Below are 18,867 nucleotides of genomic sequence, written 5' to 3' on the forward strand. Positions count from 1 at the left end.
ATCTCCCTGGAAGAGGTTTTGGAAAACTACATTTTTGAGGTGCCTCAATGGAGCCATCCCCTTCAGGCTCAACCTACGTCTCTCAGGTGGAGATCCGAGAAGTCAGCTCTCCTGCCCAAGACCAACAGCCTCATCATCGAGTGCAGTAAGATGCTCTCATGCTTGACGCCACTACCTGTCCTGGGTACTGCCCACAGTTAGTAGAGAATCTGGGTTGCCATGGAAATAGAGGTGAAAGAGCAATCAAGATGGAGGAGCCCAGCGTGCAGCATCATTGCCCCTTAAGGATGTGTGAGGATGTTCTTATGATTGGTAGACTCTTTCAGCCCCTAAATGTTAACAAATTGTAAAGACACTTGCTCTGATATTGTGTTTAGTTTGCATTGATTCAATAGGCGGTACAAATATTCACCCAGTGTTATTCCCCATTGGTCCCTAATCACATGAAAGGGTGAAAGAGTCTACAGCAGATGGGAGACATTGGAGCATGCAAGAACATGGGACCCCCAGAGCTGAAATGCCCAATGAATGGTCCAGCATGCGGAAGATGAGCATAGAATGATTCTACCATTTAATACATGACTTACATTCTCCTCTGCGGGGACTGAATCCTCTTTAACTGACTAAAGGGGAGATAAAAACAAAAGTAAGAGTCAGAATGTTACCCCCCAAAATGGAGAGTTAGTTGGGCTTGCAGCCCTCTGGTGCCATTCTTGGACATTGAATTGCTTACACATACCTGGTTCCAAAATGAACCTGAAGGAGGCTTACACAAGAGTAAACAGTACAGCAAGATAATACAAATTGTTCTGTATTTTTAACATGCAGTGAAGGGAAAATAAACACCCAGATGCAGCCAGGACACGAATGGAGTGAGGAGAAGGGGTTGCTACAGAAAACACAAACCACAGCCTGGGCTATGGGTTAGTGACGCATTTGCCTTAACACTTTCTGGTTGCTTGCTGATGAAAAGAAGGAAAAGGATCGATCATACAGGGCACAGTTACTGTTAGGTAAAAACAAATGAGCTGCTCAGGAAAATTGCAGCAGAAAGTCCAGAGAAGTCCATCCCATGGTAATCACAGAGCAAACAGGCACTGAGGTCGTGAGCGAGGTCTTCAGCCTAATTCTGACAGTGGACGGCATCAGAAGCTGCTTCCTACATCCCCCCTCCATATGGGCCAATGTCATCATGGCCAAGTTCAATCTGGCTAAAACCCTCCTCTGGAGGCCCAGAGGGCTGGAGTCCAACACACCCAACTTCAAGCACTGTTCCTCCCTACAGTAATCCTGGCATTCACAGTCCTGTCTCACATTAGGAGAGCAGTTGGCCCAATGCTATCAAAGGTCAATGCCACCACCATTACATCCATCTGCTAAGCTTCAACTGTGGAGCTCATCTTTGCCGTTGTTCTTAAATTTGGCAGGGGGTGGTGGTGTTTATAGACTGCTTCAAGACTCACTTGACAGATCTGGACTCTCTCCCCAGAAAAATAAACAGAAACAAAATATTTTGCAAATAATTTTAGGGTGTTCATAGACCACCTCTTCTCTTGGATTCCAGGCTAGGAGCTCTTCCCTATATTCGCTCTGTTCCAAGTCCTGTGTTTATTTTTACCTTTAAAACACGCAGTAGGAGGGGAGAAAGGAATCGACATTCACAAATACGTCTTCTGCATTTTGCAAACCAGTTGTATGCAGGTGCTTTGTAGACACCCTTTCGCTGAAAGTGGCCCCAAGCGGTAAGGATGGTGATCCTCACTTACCGCGAGAAATGGAGATACAGGGAGGTAAAGTCCCTTGTTCAAGCTGGAGCAGCTAGGAAGTGGTGGAGATGGTTCTAAGAGCCAAGTTTTCCCCCTGCCATAATGATTTCAAGGGTCAGAAACACATCTTTTAGTAACTGTGTGAGCTTCTCTCTTCGTGACCAGATTTGCTTTCTCTCTAGATGAAATTTTCAGCTTGGACCATTTATCAACAGTATTTCTATTGAACCCATTCTTTGAGCCAAGCTTGGATCTCACATGTCATGTGTACCTGCACCCTGCATGGTGTCCATGCTCAACACACAATGACAAATGAAGGCCTCGGGCAGCTTCTTACTTTTCTCCTTATGTTTTCCAGCTCATAGAAAGCCCGCAAGTGGAGGAACCAGAGGTACCAGATTGCAGGCCGCTCTTCTCCTCCCTTGGTGGGTCCCGTGTGATAGATGAGCTCTCAGATGGAGGGCAGAGGACTTGATTCTTCACATCAGAAATATGTTCAGAGATGAGAACAACACTTGCACAGCTCACTTCAAAGTAGACCAGAGAGGATTTTCAAGTGCAAGTCCCACCTCTGCAGACCAAAAGGTGTTTATTGGGTTCTCAAGCTCTCCAGTCAGGAGAACCTAATCAGGTGGGGGGCTAATCAGGAAACACAGAGGGTGGGATTCCCATTAAAATCTCAAAACCAGAAACTTCTGATCTTCTTCAATGTGCTGGACATCTGGCTGTTTTATGCTGAGTCAACAAACTGTCCAGCCTCATTCACGATAACCACAAAAAACTCAGTTTGAAACTGCAGGATCCTGTTTGGGCATTTATATTTGCTGAGAATAAGGACCCAAACACAGCCCCTGAAATGCATCAGTCTAAACTTGCATAGCAAGGGCTCCTGTCCTTTGAAGAGCACATTCAAAAAAGAATGTTTCTTTCAAATACTGTCACATGGTAGCACTTAAGCCAACACACATCCTGCTGCTAGCGGGTCTTCTGGAAGCATCATTTTGATCATGTGACAGCTCTTCTGTGTTCACTGACTTCACAGTGGCCCTAAGACCTTTCCTCAAGCCTAGACATTTCAGCCCGCCTTTCAAGTGCTTCCAGAATTGTCTGGCCATATGCCAGACTTTCTTAACCAGGGTTCCCGGGGATTCTGGGATCAAATACAGGAATCTGTACTTGAAACAAGTAACTCAGATGATTCAGAGGACTTTTAAAGTTCTCTTAGTCTGTTTTGACCTATACCAACTGCTACCTTTTCTAAACACCCAGAGCATTCGTAACCTGCAGCCCACACATGAACACTGGATTCTAACATCCTTGTTCTGGAACGGGGCCAGTCACTTTGCATTCATTTTTCTCACTCCATCCTCCCAATAATCACGAAAGGTGGGTGTCACTGCCTGCTTCCACAGCTGAGGAAGGCAAGGCACGGAGGATTTAAGTGACCTGACCACATCCAAACAGCCTGGAGTTGTCAGAGCTGAGACTGGATGATGGGTCTCTTTGGCTTCAGAGCACCCATTATTTCCCACATCATTTGTGTCCTCCAAAGGAAAGCAGAAAAGGCGATATTTTGAAGATATTTCCAATGTATCATTTACGAATTGTGTGCACGCACACAGAGGGTCTCTCCATGTACAGTTAGTAGATTGGCATAACAACATGATGGGAGAAACGTGTTCCTATTTACATAAAAGAAAACAGAGGCTTGGAGTGGTCCAGCAGTTTGTCCAAGGCTATGCAGTCCAATCTTTCTGATTCTGTCTGTTATGCAAGATTTGCTGCGTACCAGAATTTTTCAAGATCATTTATTCCAACCCTTCTACAGATGAAGAAAAAGAAACTCAAACAGGGTGAGTAACTTCTGTGAGGTCACAGATCAAATGGTACCCCAAAGAATCCAAAACAATAAGGCGCACATGTAGAGTCCAGGTAACTGGATTTTAAACATTTTTTGGCAAATACGCCATCATTTGAAATTAATTTTCTCAAAGGTTATTTGTGTTATTTTTGTTTTATAATAAGAACGACTTCAGCAATCAAGACTATAAATCAAAATAACTTATAATTTCATATCCACAGCACGTTAGGGGGAAAATTTTATTTCTGATGTTCATATTGTAGACGTATACACTTCAAAGTCAGTTTGTTTAAAAGCTTCCCAGTTAAAAGAGGAGAAGAAAGAGTTTGGGTTAGCAGAAAGATCAAAATTTTCTAGCATTTCTCTTTGTTTTTTTTTACAGTTTTTACAACAGTGATTTTATAACCAAAGCTTATCTAATTTAAAGAAAAGAAAACGAAGGTCTTCATTTTGTTTTTGACTAGAACATAAGTCCTCCCTTGAGAATGTAAGCTACAGAAGGGCAGCAAGCTGTTCGCTTTTCATCTTTTCAATGCTTTAGCACAAAGCATTTGACACAAAAAAAACTCAGCACAGAGGAGACTGAAAATATTCTTGCAGGAGTGCATCATCCCTATTTCACTTCCATAGAGAGCTGTTCTTTCTGATCAGGTGGGAGAAGGAAAAGCAAGATTTACAGGTGATTTGGGTTTTCGCTTCTCTTCATTATTTTTACAGTCAACGAAAGAAATAAAGCCAGATAATGGTGAAAAAGAAAAAAAAACAGCGAGACTGAACTCTATGAAATCTGACCATTAGGGGGAAGAATGTCAAGTGGTCCTGTCTTTTTTTCTCAATGGAAATAGCTTGAATTTCAAAGAGGAACCAATATATGCCTTATAGACCCCAAAGATAAGGACAGATGAAGTATTTGAGGCTTAGTAGCTTAGAAGCTTCCCCAGACTGGAGGGTATGGAGAAATGAAGAGGTGGCCATGGTTAGTGTGTCCACAAGCCCGAGCACACAGGAGATAAATAACATAGGTTTGGAAGGACTATTCATTGGCCACTTTTGTGCGAGGCATGGTGTTAGGGGTTTTGCGGGCATGATTTCATTAAATCTTCATTTCTATGATGAGGTACTATTATTACTTGTATTTTTTAAAAAATATTTTATTTATTTGAGAGAGAGAGAGAGAGCAGAAGCAGGGGGGAGGGATAGAGGGAGAAGCAGACTCCCCGCCAAGCAGGGAGCCTGATGTGGGACTCGATCCCAGGACCCTGGGACCACGACCCGAGCCATTGGCTCAGCACCACCCTTAGTCTGTGCCTTTTCCAACCTTCTCCTCCTTCCTTCCCTGTCTCCCTTCTGCCATGTCAGACCCTCATTGTGGCCTGAAGGCTCTCTCTACCTCCTCCTGTCCCCTCCCCTTTATCCTTCACGGTGTTTTCCTCCAATAAATCTATTGCACATCAATTCCATCACAGTGTCCCTCCTTGGAGGGTCTGAATTTACGATTATGTACTCAAGATCAGTACCATTCATTATGTGACACTTTCCTTTTAATTGGATTACTTTTTAAACTAAATGTAGATAGTCTCACCTTAGGCAAAATATATATTAAATCTTGAGTTTGATGTGCTAGGTCAGTTTTTCTAATGCATTTTTAATATATATAATTTTTAAAATAAATGATGTTTGAATATGGGTTGCTTAAGTCATCTTCCTGGCCACCAATATGCACATGTGACTCACTTGGGAACTTTTCCCTACATTATATTGCTGATAAAAGGTTTTTAAAAATAAGTAATTGGTGGTTGGAATGGAAGGAGGATTAGAACAGAATGCCAAATGACATCACCCAAAGTTTTCATTAAGTACTGGAGTTTGTGTTCTGGGCAGAACCCAGAAGAAGATTTCTGTACAATGGAAAGCCAAGAGAAAAGAGTTCCAAAAATCCAGCTGGATTCTGGACCAAAGAATAAAACGAACACCATAGGGGCATCTGTATTTATCACCTGCCTTGTACTGAGTGCTAAGTGGCAGGGCTGTTCTGATGAAATTACTAGATTTTTTTTTCAGCTCTATGAATTATATTCCACTCTCTCGCCCATGACGTCTTGCTCATCTTTTGGCCACATTTAAAAGAGGCAAGAGTTCTGAACACGTGTGGCAGCTGGGGTGTGCTCAGCAATGATGGTCAAGGACTAGCTCGCAGACTGACTCAGCCCCACCCACCGCACTCCCTTGTGCGCCACCCTAATTCTAGAGGGAAAAAAATGAGACAATGTTTTGAATGCTCCTATCACAGAGCACAATGCGTGCTCGCACTGGTGGTGAATGGTGGACACCTTAGTTTTCCAAAAGGAGAGTGAGCCTTAGTTGTTCCTAATGACTGATTATATCTTGCTGGGGAAAGAGAGAGGAAGCCCAGAGGTGGTTCAGCTCACTGGAGCAGACAGTGCTCAGAGGAATCCCGGAGGAAGCCGGAGTACTAAGCCATTTTGGAAAGAAAATGAAATCACAAAATACCACAACTGTCTGTCATGAACCGGAGAAACTCCAAGAATGAAAAAAATCAACTTGTTTATTTCCTTTTCTTTCCCATGAAACACATGCTTCTAACACCATAGGCACTGCATTCTTCCCAGGAGTAAATTACAAGTCTTCAACTCAATGGCTAGTTGAGTCATTTCAGGGAAGAAAAATAAACTCTGGACTTGGTGAGCACATAGATTAGCCCAATTGAAATAATTTCTCCAGTCACCCTAGCCCCAACTACTCTGCAAGTCTTGAAAATAGGACTTACCTTTTTCCAGAACAGTTTGCCCAGAGGCAGAGAGGTGGGTCCCCCCTTTTCCTTGGCAGCTTCCTTTGTAGTGTTGGTGGATGTAGGGTTCTTGGCCTCCCCTCTGCTCTCCTGGGATATAAAGTTCGCTTTGTCTGACTTGACTTCAGATGAAGTGGCTGGCGACTTTTCAGCACCCTTCAGAGTTTTAAAAAAAATTAAAATGACCTCAGGATTTCAAAAGTGAAAGATCTCTTTTTTTAATAAGCATAGGCTGGGATTATGTATGTTAATTTTCTTTTTTATAATTTTCTGTACTTGCAAAGATTCTATGTGAATGTGGATTTGTGTTAAAATTTTGGCAAAGTCAAGATAGTTTCCTTTTGCAAAAGAATATATATTATGTTCATGTAAGTCATTAGGAATGAAGGTGCTGGTAAGAGGCACTTGCCTGTGAGAAACATTAGTTTGTGTTGAGGCCATTGGTCTTCAAATGGTTTTGATGATGTTCCCATCAGTAAAAACAGTTTGAGCATGCACCTCTGATACATGCCTGTTTGCTTATATTATACATGTGTACTATTTTACTAATCCAAATGTGAAATTAAAGGGGTTAAAATAAATATAAGGGACATCATTTCCAACTCTTAACTTTGATTTAATAATCACAATCAAAGATACCAGTGCCAGGCACTGTTCTAAACAATTGGATGTTCTTTTTTTTTAAAGATTTTATTTATTTATTTGCGAGAGAGAGAATGAGAGAGAGCACATGAGAGGGTTAGGGTCAGAGGGAGAAGCAGACTCCCTGCCGAGCAGGGAGCCCGATGTGGGACTCGATCCAGGGACTCCAGGATCATGACCTGAGCCGAAGGCAGTCGCTTAACCAACCGAGCCACCCAGGCGCCCACAATTGGATGTTCTAACAAGAGTTCTATGAGGGAGGAAGTGATTATTATGTTAATTTCACAGAGAAGGAAATTTTGGTCCCAGGTGGTCAAAAAAACTTTCCCATGACTACACTAATAAGCGGGCAGAGTTGACATCAAAATCCGGGGAATCTTGATACCCAAACCCACGCTCAGACCCCCTCCTCTACACTACACCACCTCCAACAAATCAAGGTCTCCCCACTCCTTGTGCTATTGTACTCATGCAGGGAGAAAATATCTAAAAAAGCTTCACATTGGGAATGTGATAATGACAAAAAGCCTGAGAAACCCACCTACACTCATCAGTTTCATTGGGAAATGGGCAGTCCTCTTCTCTTTGCGCTGGGAAAATACCCAGAGACTCTTGAAAACCATTACAAGGAGATAACTCTATTATATATAGAATAATATAACTGTAATATATTGGTGAATTGTTTGTTTACTATGCATCTCCCTGCCCAGACCATGAGGTTTGAGAGTAAGAGTCATTGCCTCGGACTCCATTACATCCGTAGCTCCCATCAGGCCCAGTGTCTGCCACGAAATAGGCATTAAATAAATAACTAAATAATTGTACAGAAAGGACCAGAGAGAGGGGCGCCTGGGTGGCTCAGTTGGTTGAGCAACTGCCTTCGGCTCAGGTCATGATCCCGGAGTCCTGGGATCGAGTCCCACATCGGGCTCCTGGCTCAGCGGGGAGTCTGCTTCTCCCTCTGACCCTCTCCCTTCTCATGCTGTTTCTCTCTCCCTCCCTCTCTAATAAATAAATAAAATCTTAAAAAAAAAAGAAAGGACCAGAGAGAAATGCCTACACAGGATCCTACTATGTTCTGTTTCTGCCCACCCTCCCCCTCCTAAGTGGGCTCTAGAGCCATAGACCACCCACAGTCTTTTCTCCCTGCCCATCCATCTCTTCACTTCCCAAAGTGCCCCAGATGGTGTTCTACCAGCATCAACTGAATATTAATACTCTTCGTCTGCATTATGGAAGAGATTACAACGACTCTGTATTTTTTGGAATCAACCTCATAGGGTTGCCAGATTTAGCCAATACTCTCAATAATAAGAATATAAGACACCCTGTTAATTCGAATTCCAGATCAATGAAGAATAATTTTGAAGCATAAGAATGTATATCCCCAGAATTGCCTGGGGCGTATTTATATTTATACTAAACAATTATTTGCTGTTTATCTGAAATTTGAATTTAATTGAGTGTTTGTGTTTTATCTGGCAACCCTACCCATGGAAATTCTAATATATTAGATTTGGAGTTTACAGATCTAATGACTTTACCTTCTTCCCTAATAAGTGTTCATCTTGTTTCACATTTGGGCATGGGAGAGGGGAGGGGTTAGTTAGGTGTAAACATTATACCAAGAGGTGGAAAACAATGAATATGAGGCAGAGCTTAGGAATCACATGAGCTGGCTATTAATATTTTAGCGCCCTGCAGAGAGCATGGACATCAGGAAAACGTGAATGGGAAGACGAGCATTTCTGGGCATGGCAAAAAAAAAAAAAAATCCTGGATCAACGCCTTGCCTGTGTGCATGTTGTCATGTTCAGTGTTTGAAGAACATGTGAAAAAGTTTGATTCTGAAGCATAGCATGTGATTAAGCCAAGAGAAGAAGATCCCAATTCAGCAAAGGAAAGCTGACACTCTATTTATAACAAGAAGCTTATTTCACTTATCAATTCTGGGACTCCCCACTTTTTTATACTAAGAAAAAAATTTTTTTAAGAAAATTCTTTTTATAGGAAGAAAAACTGAGATACAGAGACAATGAATTTAGGAGTTGATCCCCATTGGTCGCCGTTGCATTTTTTTTCTTGAATTGCAAAACCAGAAGATGATGTTTTTTTTCCCCTGAATTTGCTTGGATTTCCTCTTTTCTGTCCAAGTTACAGCAAAATTGAGGATGAGCAGCACAGCCCCTCTACCCAGGCAACAGTCTGTCTGGTCCGTTTTAAAGGCCCTATTTTCCTATCTTTTTGGATGACAGAATCATAAGGTGAAGAAAAAGGAGGTAAAAGCCAAGAAGCTCTACCAAACTGTTGCATAAATGAGAACTGAGAACATTTGAGAATTATCTTCTTTCTTTACATAAAAAGGCAAAACCTTAGAAGTCCGGAAAGGGGCACTTCTTCTTCTTCCCAGTATTTTCTCCAAATCCTATCTTTGCCCAAAATGTAACTCAGTGGCAGGATGTGAGGCCAGTGATCTGGGGAGACCTTAGGAATACGGAACATGGGTGGCCCCCTTTTTGTGGAGGAAAGAGACTCTGGAGGCATGAAACTTAGCTGTGCATGAAATGAATGCCATCTGAAATGCAGCTATGAGGGAAAAAGTCGTACACTTTGTAAACTTTGAAGGCCCCTGACTCACAGAAGCTCCAAGTGGGAATTCAGCTGGATTTCTCTGCACAAGGTCTATGACACTCTTCACTAGCAGTTAACAAATGGTCTCCCACATACAGTAACACCACTTTTTAATCTCCAGCCCCCACCTCCAACCAACTGCAATCTCTATCCCTCCACTCCCTCTGTCTTTACAAAACAAAATAAGCCTGTATGGAAATTCAAGTGTGGCTTCCTAATACAGTTTGCTTATGCAAATAAAGATTCAGCCAGGAAATCTTTCTATGGAGCTTTTATTTGCATACACAATCCTGGGGCTCTAATATCCAGCTGGGGATTTTTTTTTTTTTCATAAGTCCATTCAACTTAGTGGAGAATGGTGGATATTTTAAACAAATGTCCAAGCATGCTGGCCCAATTCAGGGATCTTAACTGCTGGTTTCAAACACTGGTGTCTTCTTAGACATTGAAAGAGAGACATCTCCACAACTGACTTCTATGTTGTCCTCACTTCCCAAGGACATGGAGATAGAAACTGCTCTGCCTTCATTCATTGTTTTCTTGTGCTTGCATTTTTCTTTCTTTTTTTTTTTTTTTAAGATTTTATTTATTTGACAGAGAGAGACACAGCGAGAGAGGGAACACAAGCAGGGGGAGTGGGAGAGGAAGAAGCAGGCTTCCCGCGGAGCAAGGAGCCTGATGCGGGGCTTGATCCCAGGACCCTGGGATCATGACCTGAGCCGAAGGCAGACGCTTAACCACTGAGCCACCCAGGCGCCCCGCTTGCGTTTTTATTTGGGTTCAGTATGAGGATAGTTAAGACTGAGAATGGATGGAACACACCACAGAAAGATAAAATTATTTTCTTGAGGTTAGAAGAGTATTTCCCAAAGCGTAGGAAGCATACCATTGGTATCACAGATAATTTTAGGTAATGCAGAGATAAAATGCTAAAAAAACATTAAAATGGAGAAAATACTCTTCCCCCTCCCGCCCCAACTCTCATCTAATCTTTCTAAGAACATTCGGGGGGGAAAAGCTTACTCTGATGCTGGTACATCTTTAACATTTTTCTATTGCTGGCAAATTGCATTTTAATTCGGAGTTGACACAGACATGGTAGCTAGAATGCAATTTTTTTTATTAGCCATATTCATGGTTACCTCTTTATGAAAAATGACTTGAGTTTTCCATGTATCACGTAATATAAAGTTTTCTTTAGAGATACCTTTAAATAGGAAATGAGTCCTTTTTAATATAAAAAGATCAACCAACTAATACTATATCTGACAAAAACGATGAAGATGGTATGCATACTTTCGACATTTGGGAAACACTGAGTTAGAAGGATAATTTCAGAACCCTGGTCCACACTAGGAAGAAACTAGTCAGATGTTTATGTATAATTACGGAGAAGAGAGTCATTGAAATTTGACTCAGGTCATTTTTAATTCCCTGTCATGATTCCAACCACACAAGGCTGTCTTCCCTGAAGCAGAGCTGAGGGGACCCAGGACAGCCACGTGTACACGTGGTGAAGACCAGGGTTCTCTCTCTCTTTTTTTTTTCTTTCTAATTTAACAAGATACAGACCTTATGCCTAAAGAATTTTCTAAATGTGAATCCTAGCCTGGGGCTATGCAGGTGCTTTTTCTTGGTGACTTTAGCTTGGTTCTCACAGGTCTTCTGTCCAGCTTGGCCATCACAGACACTTTCTGCTTTGGATGCCTTTTGGGCAATAGCAGTCATAGCTTAGAACTTTATTTTTAAACAAAATCCTTCTCCCCCTCTCTTCCCCCCCCCATCGTTTTTAAGTGCATTGAAACACTTTTGACATTAGCTGCTGGTATATCACCCCCACCCCCCAACCACAACATTCACATCATGTGACTGTTCCTCTTTTTTAAACTCTCAGAGACAATTTGCTACACGGTAGCTTCCCAGTCTATTTTGAGTACATGTCGATTTTCAACAGGGCGACCTATTTAAATGACCCAGATTAACCCAAATCCATTTGCTAAAGACAATGACAGGACATTTAAGCTCCGTCTATATGATATAAAATATTCAGATAAAAAAAAGAAGATAACACAGCCCCTACTTGATCATTTTAAAGATCTAAACACTCTTGTCTCATGGGAAAGGAAAAGATACATGAAAACAATTTATTTTTGCATCTTGGACTCAAGACAAGCACTGCCTGGAGGGCTTTCTTTCTCCAACCCATCTTTTATTCAGTATTAGAAACTTCAGGGAAGCAGTATCTGCAAAAATTTCAACCGACTTCTAGGTGGGCAGATCTCCCAGGCAAAAGAAGTGTCTACTGCGTGCCCGTCCACTGAGCCAAAGCTGGGGGAGATTGGAACTGCAACAGCCCAGCAACAACCATTCAGAATTGTCGACTCAAATTACAAATGGCAGGGGATTTTGCGTAGAGTGTGGAGTGTGCTCAAAATTGTCCAGGCCAAATGGGAAGATGGACAAACCGTGTAAATGTTTCAAAAGCAAGAATCTAAGAACTTTGGTAGAAAGGATGTTAAAAACACAGGTTTGTGGAAAGAGGTTGGTTTGTGTCGTAGATGACCTACATTCACAAAACCCTCTTCTGAGGCTCAGCTCCACTAGAAGTGACCCTGACCTCTCTGGGCAGGGTCGGGAGATTTTATCAGCTAGGTTCGTGCAGTTGGGGCCTTGGTGCATGAGCAGCTGAAGAGAATGAGTGCATCAGGTCACTTGGGAAGCCACACAACACACCCACATACCCCACTGTTTATAGCTTATTGTGCTGTGTGATTTCAAACAATGCAAGACACAGAATCAAAAGAGAAACATTTGGACCCAACTATTCATTGAACTTGACCTTAGCTGCCTTATAGCAGATGACTAATTTTATAGGAAAATGCATGTAGATACCTCAGATAAATATTTGTTTCTACTGGGAGAAGAACATTCTAGAAGAAGCAATCGATAACTACAAATGTCATCATGGCATTCAATACATCTTGCAGTGATTATGGAAATAGCGATCAAGAGTTCCATGGTTTACCAGGCATTGTCACCCTTCCTTCAAGGCCGGGGTGGTGAGACAGAATTTTTATTGTCCCAACTTTACAGATGTTGAGATCTGGATTCAGATAGGTTTGGATCATGTCACATAGCTACCACAAAACAGGCCTGGAGCTCAAACTCAGGTCTTGAGACAAATTCTAGGATACTTTTCCCAACCTGGCCCCTTCGAATATTGGTAACAGATGTATTGGGCTGGCCAAAGCCATTTATTGGGTCCCAGTGTCTTTCAAAGCACTCTCAGTTATCAAAAGAAGGACGCAAGACACTTATCTGTCACCAAGTTCAACTTTCCTCACGATCCCCATGAAAGTTAAACCATGTGTTCCGTTAGGGATAATCAGTTCTGTCAAGTGTAAAGGAAAACATCTCTAGAAAGTAATTGTTCTGAATAAAATTTATTCTCAGGGGAATTGGTTGGCTCTCTAGGATCACAGTGAAAAAATTTAAGCTCTCTAGGGCATCCTGACTCTAAACATTCCTTCCCTTGGCAAGCGTCCAATGGTGACTTTCATTTCACCGAACAATTGCCTTTGTGGTGGAGATTTATTTTTTCCAAATTATATGAAAAACACGGAACGTATTTTTTGAAAACCAAAAATGGAGCAGTTTACTTCTACTTTAAATTGTCTCACCTCTTTCTCATTTCCAGTGGCTAATTTGTACTATATTCCTATATTCCCTGGGTCTCTTCACACACAATTAAAAAGACTAACATGATATATGGGTGTTAGTATTCTGTTCTTATTTTGTATAAGAAATTGGTGATTGTGAAATTGTTTATCCAGAGTTAGCAAATATTTCGAGCTTTCCACTAAAATTTTCATCAAAATACCACTGACCCAAACAAAACACATTAAAGACAATTTAACAGCACTATTAAATTGCTAAATACACACACACACATACACAATTCAAGAAACAAAGCAGCAGACACAAATCCAAATCCAATCCCATACCCAAACCCAAACATGAACATACTTCAAACTACCTACCGTGTCTTCCAGATCTTTTTTTGTTTCAGCTTTGCTAGGTGAAACCTTAAAAGTTTAAGAAAACCAAATATTAAAAATCATAGCTAGCTCTTTAGGGTGATTTGATTTCATAGAGACATCGTTTTTGGGGGGGTGGTACAGTTCACTCTGCAGGTAAAGAATGTAATGAGAAGTCCTTTTCAGTGCAAAGGCATTCTACCAAGTTCAGTAGAAAGCCACGGTCTTCTGGATAATTTCTAGGTATAAAAGAGTTTGAAATATTAGTGTTTTATAATGAAATACATCAGACCTTATACATTCACTAAGAGCCTGACCACCTTCAAAATTGTCTCCTGGAAGGCCACAGACTTTCCATCACTCCTACCACTAATCCAAACAAACACCCTTTGGTGTTTGTGGCACATTCTGTTGACTTGTTTTTACCTTTTGAGGCTAGTCTTGGGCTTTGGAAGGAACCCAAACACACTTGGAGCTGTCTGTTTGATTATGCATTCATTGATTCATTGATTCATTGATTCATTCAGCCCTCTCACAGGTCTGGCATGGGCCAGGCTTGACTGCCTTGAGGAGTCAGAGACAAGCAAGCCTTATAGGATCTGGGTCCCTGCCTCTATGCCATCAACATAGTAGATTTTGATGTAACAAGATAGGAAGTGATTTCTTCAGTTTTATTTGCCATCTGAAGGCAAGACTGCTTTGATAGGTCAACAACTCAAGGAGCTTTTTTCCAATTATGCTTATGATCAATGACCATTAGACATGGGACTTCAGGAGAGTGGCATCGCAACACAGCTCATGTCACACAGTTGGGGCACCTGATGTTCATACCACAGCTCCCGGCTCTGAGGGCTCCCTCACTGAATGCTCGATGTGACACAATCCTCTTGCAAAGCACATCTTGCCCCTGTTCTCCAATGTTCCAGCTGCACCATCATGATCCCCCATCCGGTACAATAACAAATATACATCATTCGCAGAATTAACACAACTTTTGAGCAATAGGAAAGAGGAAAGAAGGGGCAACAACCACTCACCAGAGTTTTAAAGAAGCTCATGATGGAATTATTATTCTTTGTTGTGTTTGTGGTCTGGGGGTCCTCCTTTGCAGTCTCCAGCTCTTCCAGGTCCCCGGGGACAGAGCAACTCACAGTGGGGATCTCTTGTCCTTCTCTCCCCTTGCTGTCCACTATGTCCTAGGTGTAAAACAGAGTTGTCACTGTCGCCACTGGTTGAATGTGGACTCTCACAGTAACAACTTTTGCTTTGCACCCCTTTCTCCCTGACCCTCTAATTCCAGCCATTCTTCTTCTGCCCACGGGTGTGCAGAACAATCAGGAGCTTATGAGAGTCACTCTTCCTTCCCCTCCTCTGCTTTCTAACATATTCAGCATTTGCACTCAGTTGGAGGGACATTGTTTGGAGCCAGAGGGTAACAAACATAGCAGTGCACGTTGCCTCCCAAACAAAACCCCTTTTCTCCCAATTCTACAAGGAGGTTGTGTATGATGCCAATATTTCCCAACTTCATGGTCACCTAGTCTAATGATCTGTACATTATCCTCAGAGACGCCTCCATTTGACTTCCCACAATCCCCACAGTGAGAACCATATCAATTTTTTTTTTAAGATTTTATTTATTTATTTGACAGAGAGAGTTAGCGAGAGCAGAAACACAAGCAGGGGGAGTGGGAGAGGGAGAAGCAGGCTCTCCGCCGAGCAGGGAGCCCGACGCGGGGCTCGATCCCAGGACCCTGGGATCATGACCTGAGCCGAAGGCAGACGCTTAACGACTGAGCCACCCAGGCATGCCCCTATCAACTTTTTAAAAAGCTCTTTGTTTTAAAGAGTTATTTACCCATTTTAAAGAGGAGAGTGCACAAGCAGGGGGGAGGAGGAGAAGGAGAGGGAGAGAGAGAATCTCAAGCAGACTGCATGCTGAGCATGGAGCCAATGTAGGGCTCGATCTCACCACCCCGAGATCATGACCAGAGCTGAAATCAAGAGTCAGATGCTCAGCTGACTGAGCCACTTCAGGTGTCCCTAAAAGTATGATGTTTTAAAATAATAACTCCGTTTTGGGGACCTGGGAGCTTATTGGTGCAAGGGATGTGATACAGGGACTGATTTTCTCCTCTAACTCACGCAGAAGGGTAGGAACATTCCAAACCTGTACTCCTTTCCCCATCTCTATGCCCGTGACCCTGCGCTAAGCCGGGTTACTTCAAACCCATCCATTCTTCACTGATGTCTTTCTGGGTCTTGCCATCCACAGCGTCTATGTATTCCTCTCTCTGAGTTTCTGTATCTCTGTTCTCCTCGGCACTCACTTGGCATGTAGGTTATGTACACAAGACTAGCCTAACACCAGAGGCCAGGCCAGAATAGTCTGCATTAAAAATGGGGCTTTTGTGGAAGGGCTATAAAAATACAAAAACACATTTTGATGAATATTTGATTTTTTAAAAAGATTTTTATTTATTTATTGAGAGAGAGAGAATGACAGAGAGACAGCATGAGAGGGTGGAGGGTCAGAGGGAGAAGCAGACTCCCTGTCGAGCAGGGAGCCCGATGCGGGACTCGATCCAGGGACTCCAGGATCATGACCTGAGCCGAAGGCAGTTGCTTAACCAACTGAGCCACCCAGGCACCCCTTGATGAATATTTGAAATGGTAATAATGATATATGTATCCCACAGGGGTACTCTTTCCAGCCTCAGCACTCCTTCCAAATGGAGAGGTGCTTCTTGTGAAATGCCTCATAAAGATCTGGAACTTCGTAAAATTAAAAGCAGCTAAAAGCCATGGCCTTAACAAACTTGTTAGGTTTTCTAGCTAATTCCAGGCAAAACCTGTTTTGTGTTGGAAGAGAGGCTCTTTTAAAAAACAGGTTCTCAGGGCACCTGGGTGGCTCAGTCCGTGAAGCATCTGCCCTCGGCTCAGGTGATGATCTCAGGGTCCTGGGATCGAGCCCCACATTGGGCTCCCTGCTCAGCGGGGAGTCTGCTTCTTCCTCTCCCTCTGCCCCTCCCTCCCGCTCATGCACACACACACACACTCTCTCTCTCTGTCAAAAAAGAAATAAAATCTTAAAAAAAAATAAAAACAGGTTCTAATATGAGTTGAACTCTTTTTTTCTAATTCAAGATACAATTCAGATCCACGTTATTAAGGCGAAAGGATGGCTGAAAATTCTGTTTATAGCAGATGAGTGCCGGAGTACCCACAGGTGTGTGTGTATACATACAAATTTATTGTTCCAGTGTGCTTTAGAAAAATATTCCCAGCATCAAACCTATGGTACAATGGATATTTTTGCTTAGGTGAAGCTGAGTACAAAGAACATTTGAAATAAAATTTGAAATAAAAAAATATTACATAAATAATCAAACAGGTGTTTTGGAAAATGAGCCATTTATGAAAGTGGTATAAGGAATAAGACTAATTGAGAAATGCCCCACTGGGTCTAACTTATGGTGTGGCCTAGGACGAAGTTATTTCCATTCACTCATTTCCTCATCTGCGCTCAGTAGCTAAGGGGGAAACTTGAACTAGGGCCCAAACTGCAGAGAGACCACAGGGTGTCAGCCCGGGCTCTGGGGCCAGTAGCCCAGACTTTACTCCCTGCTCCACCAACCATACCTGTGCAGTCCTGCGCATGTTCCCTAACATCCGTGCACCGGTGGGCTCATCTATAGAAGGAGCATGATGAGTAGCACCCGCCCCTTAGAGCCGTGAGGGGAGTAAATGGGAGAGTCCACTTACAGGACACAGGACAAGGCATTGCACCTAAGCTTTCAGTGAATGTTAGCCATTCCACAAGGCCTTCCTACTGCTGCCAGTCCATAGTGGACAAAGGCTGGGAGAGAGGACAGTCCTCTGAGTAAAAGACAAGTGAGCCCCTCTGGCCCACGGACGCTTAGTTGGACTGCATATTAGAACCACCTGGGCAGTGTTTAAGCCAATGCCCCTGCCCAGACCCCACTCAGACCAATTAAATGAGAATTTCTGGAGGTCTGCAGAATCCCGGGGGATACCAATGTGCCCCGGGGCTGAGTTCAACTGGAGTCGAGGGAAGGGAAGGCCCGAGGATGATGCCATGTTTGCCCTTGGCCATGGAGCCTGTCACAGGGGGATGGGTGGAGGTAGGGGAGGGGTTTTAGCCAGAGATAAGAGCATGAAAAATGTAGAGAAGATGAGGAGGGGGAATAGGGCTGGGGAAGGTTTGGGGTGAGGTTATTCAGTTCAACTAAGGTGGAGGGGGTATGACAGTCAGGGTGGTTAGGGAAATGCCACCCTGAGCCGGACTGAGGACGTGCTGAGTGCCAACTTAAGGAGTAGGTGCTGTGGAGGGTTTCTGGGCTGGAGCAGCCTTTCTGTCCCTCACCACGAGGTTGGGGTGCAGGGCAATGAGCCCCCAAAGCAGCAGAAAGTAGAGAGTTCCCTCAGGGAAATTTAAGGCAGAGAAGGCCCCATCTCTGCCCCAGAGGGAGTCGTCTGTGGTTGCCTACAACACAAAAAATGCAATGAGTCAAGAGAGGACATCAGCACCAAAAGGCAAAAAGGCTAGAATCCTTTTCTCTCGATCCCTCCTCCCCGAACGCACACACCTGATGGCAGAGGAGAAGAAGTAAAAGGGTAAATCCTACCCCCTCCAGATGGTAAGTCCAAGGTCCTGTCAGAGCTCGATTCCAGAAAAAACCGGGATGAATGTAAAAATGGATATGAGATGGAAGTTTTTATTTTTTTAAAAGATTTTATTTATTTACTTGTCAGAGAGTCAGCGCACAAGCAGGGGGAGAGGCAGGCAGAGGGAGAGGGAGAAGCAGACTCCTCACTGGGCAGGGAGCCCGATGCAGGGCTCGATTCCAGGACCTCCCAGGACCCTGGGATCGTGACCTGAGCCGAAGGTAGACGCTTAACCGACTGAGCCACCGAGGTGTCCTGAGATGGAAGTTTTTAAACTGGACTGGACTTTTGAATCCCTGCAAGGTTTGGGATCTGCCTGTGATAGCATAAGAATTAGGAAAGAAGCTGTTTATCAGGTGTCTACCAGGCGTGTCACATGGCCACAGTCACTGCTCATATAGAAGCGAATGAGACGGGGGGGGGGGGGGGGGG

The 18,867-nt window shown here is 43.2% G+C and overlaps 1 protein-coding gene across 1 annotated transcript in view; it reads right to left on the minus strand.

Moving 5' to 3' along the window:
* Nucleotides 1-18,867, minus strand: part of BCAS1 (brain enriched myelin associated protein 1) — an 88,605-nt gene that overhangs the window by 26,093 nt on the left and 43,645 nt on the right. The window contains exons 3-7 of the mRNA XM_044919050.1: nucleotides 14,784-14,942; nucleotides 13,750-13,794; nucleotides 11,282-11,416; nucleotides 6,416-6,592; nucleotides 588-623 (exon numbers count right to left, since the gene is read on the minus strand). Of these exons, the coding sequence (XP_044774985.1) occupies nucleotides 588-623; nucleotides 6,416-6,592; nucleotides 11,282-11,416; nucleotides 13,750-13,794; nucleotides 14,784-14,942 (552 nt within the window). The remainder of the gene's footprint in view (nucleotides 1-587; nucleotides 624-6,415; nucleotides 6,593-11,281; nucleotides 11,417-13,749; nucleotides 13,795-14,783; nucleotides 14,943-18,867) is intronic.

The sequence above is a fragment of the Neomonachus schauinslandi genome, chromosome 10, assembly GCF_002201575.2.
Source record: "Neomonachus schauinslandi chromosome 10, ASM220157v2, whole genome shotgun sequence".
NCBI lineage: Eukaryota > Metazoa > Chordata > Mammalia > Carnivora > Phocidae > Neomonachus > Neomonachus schauinslandi.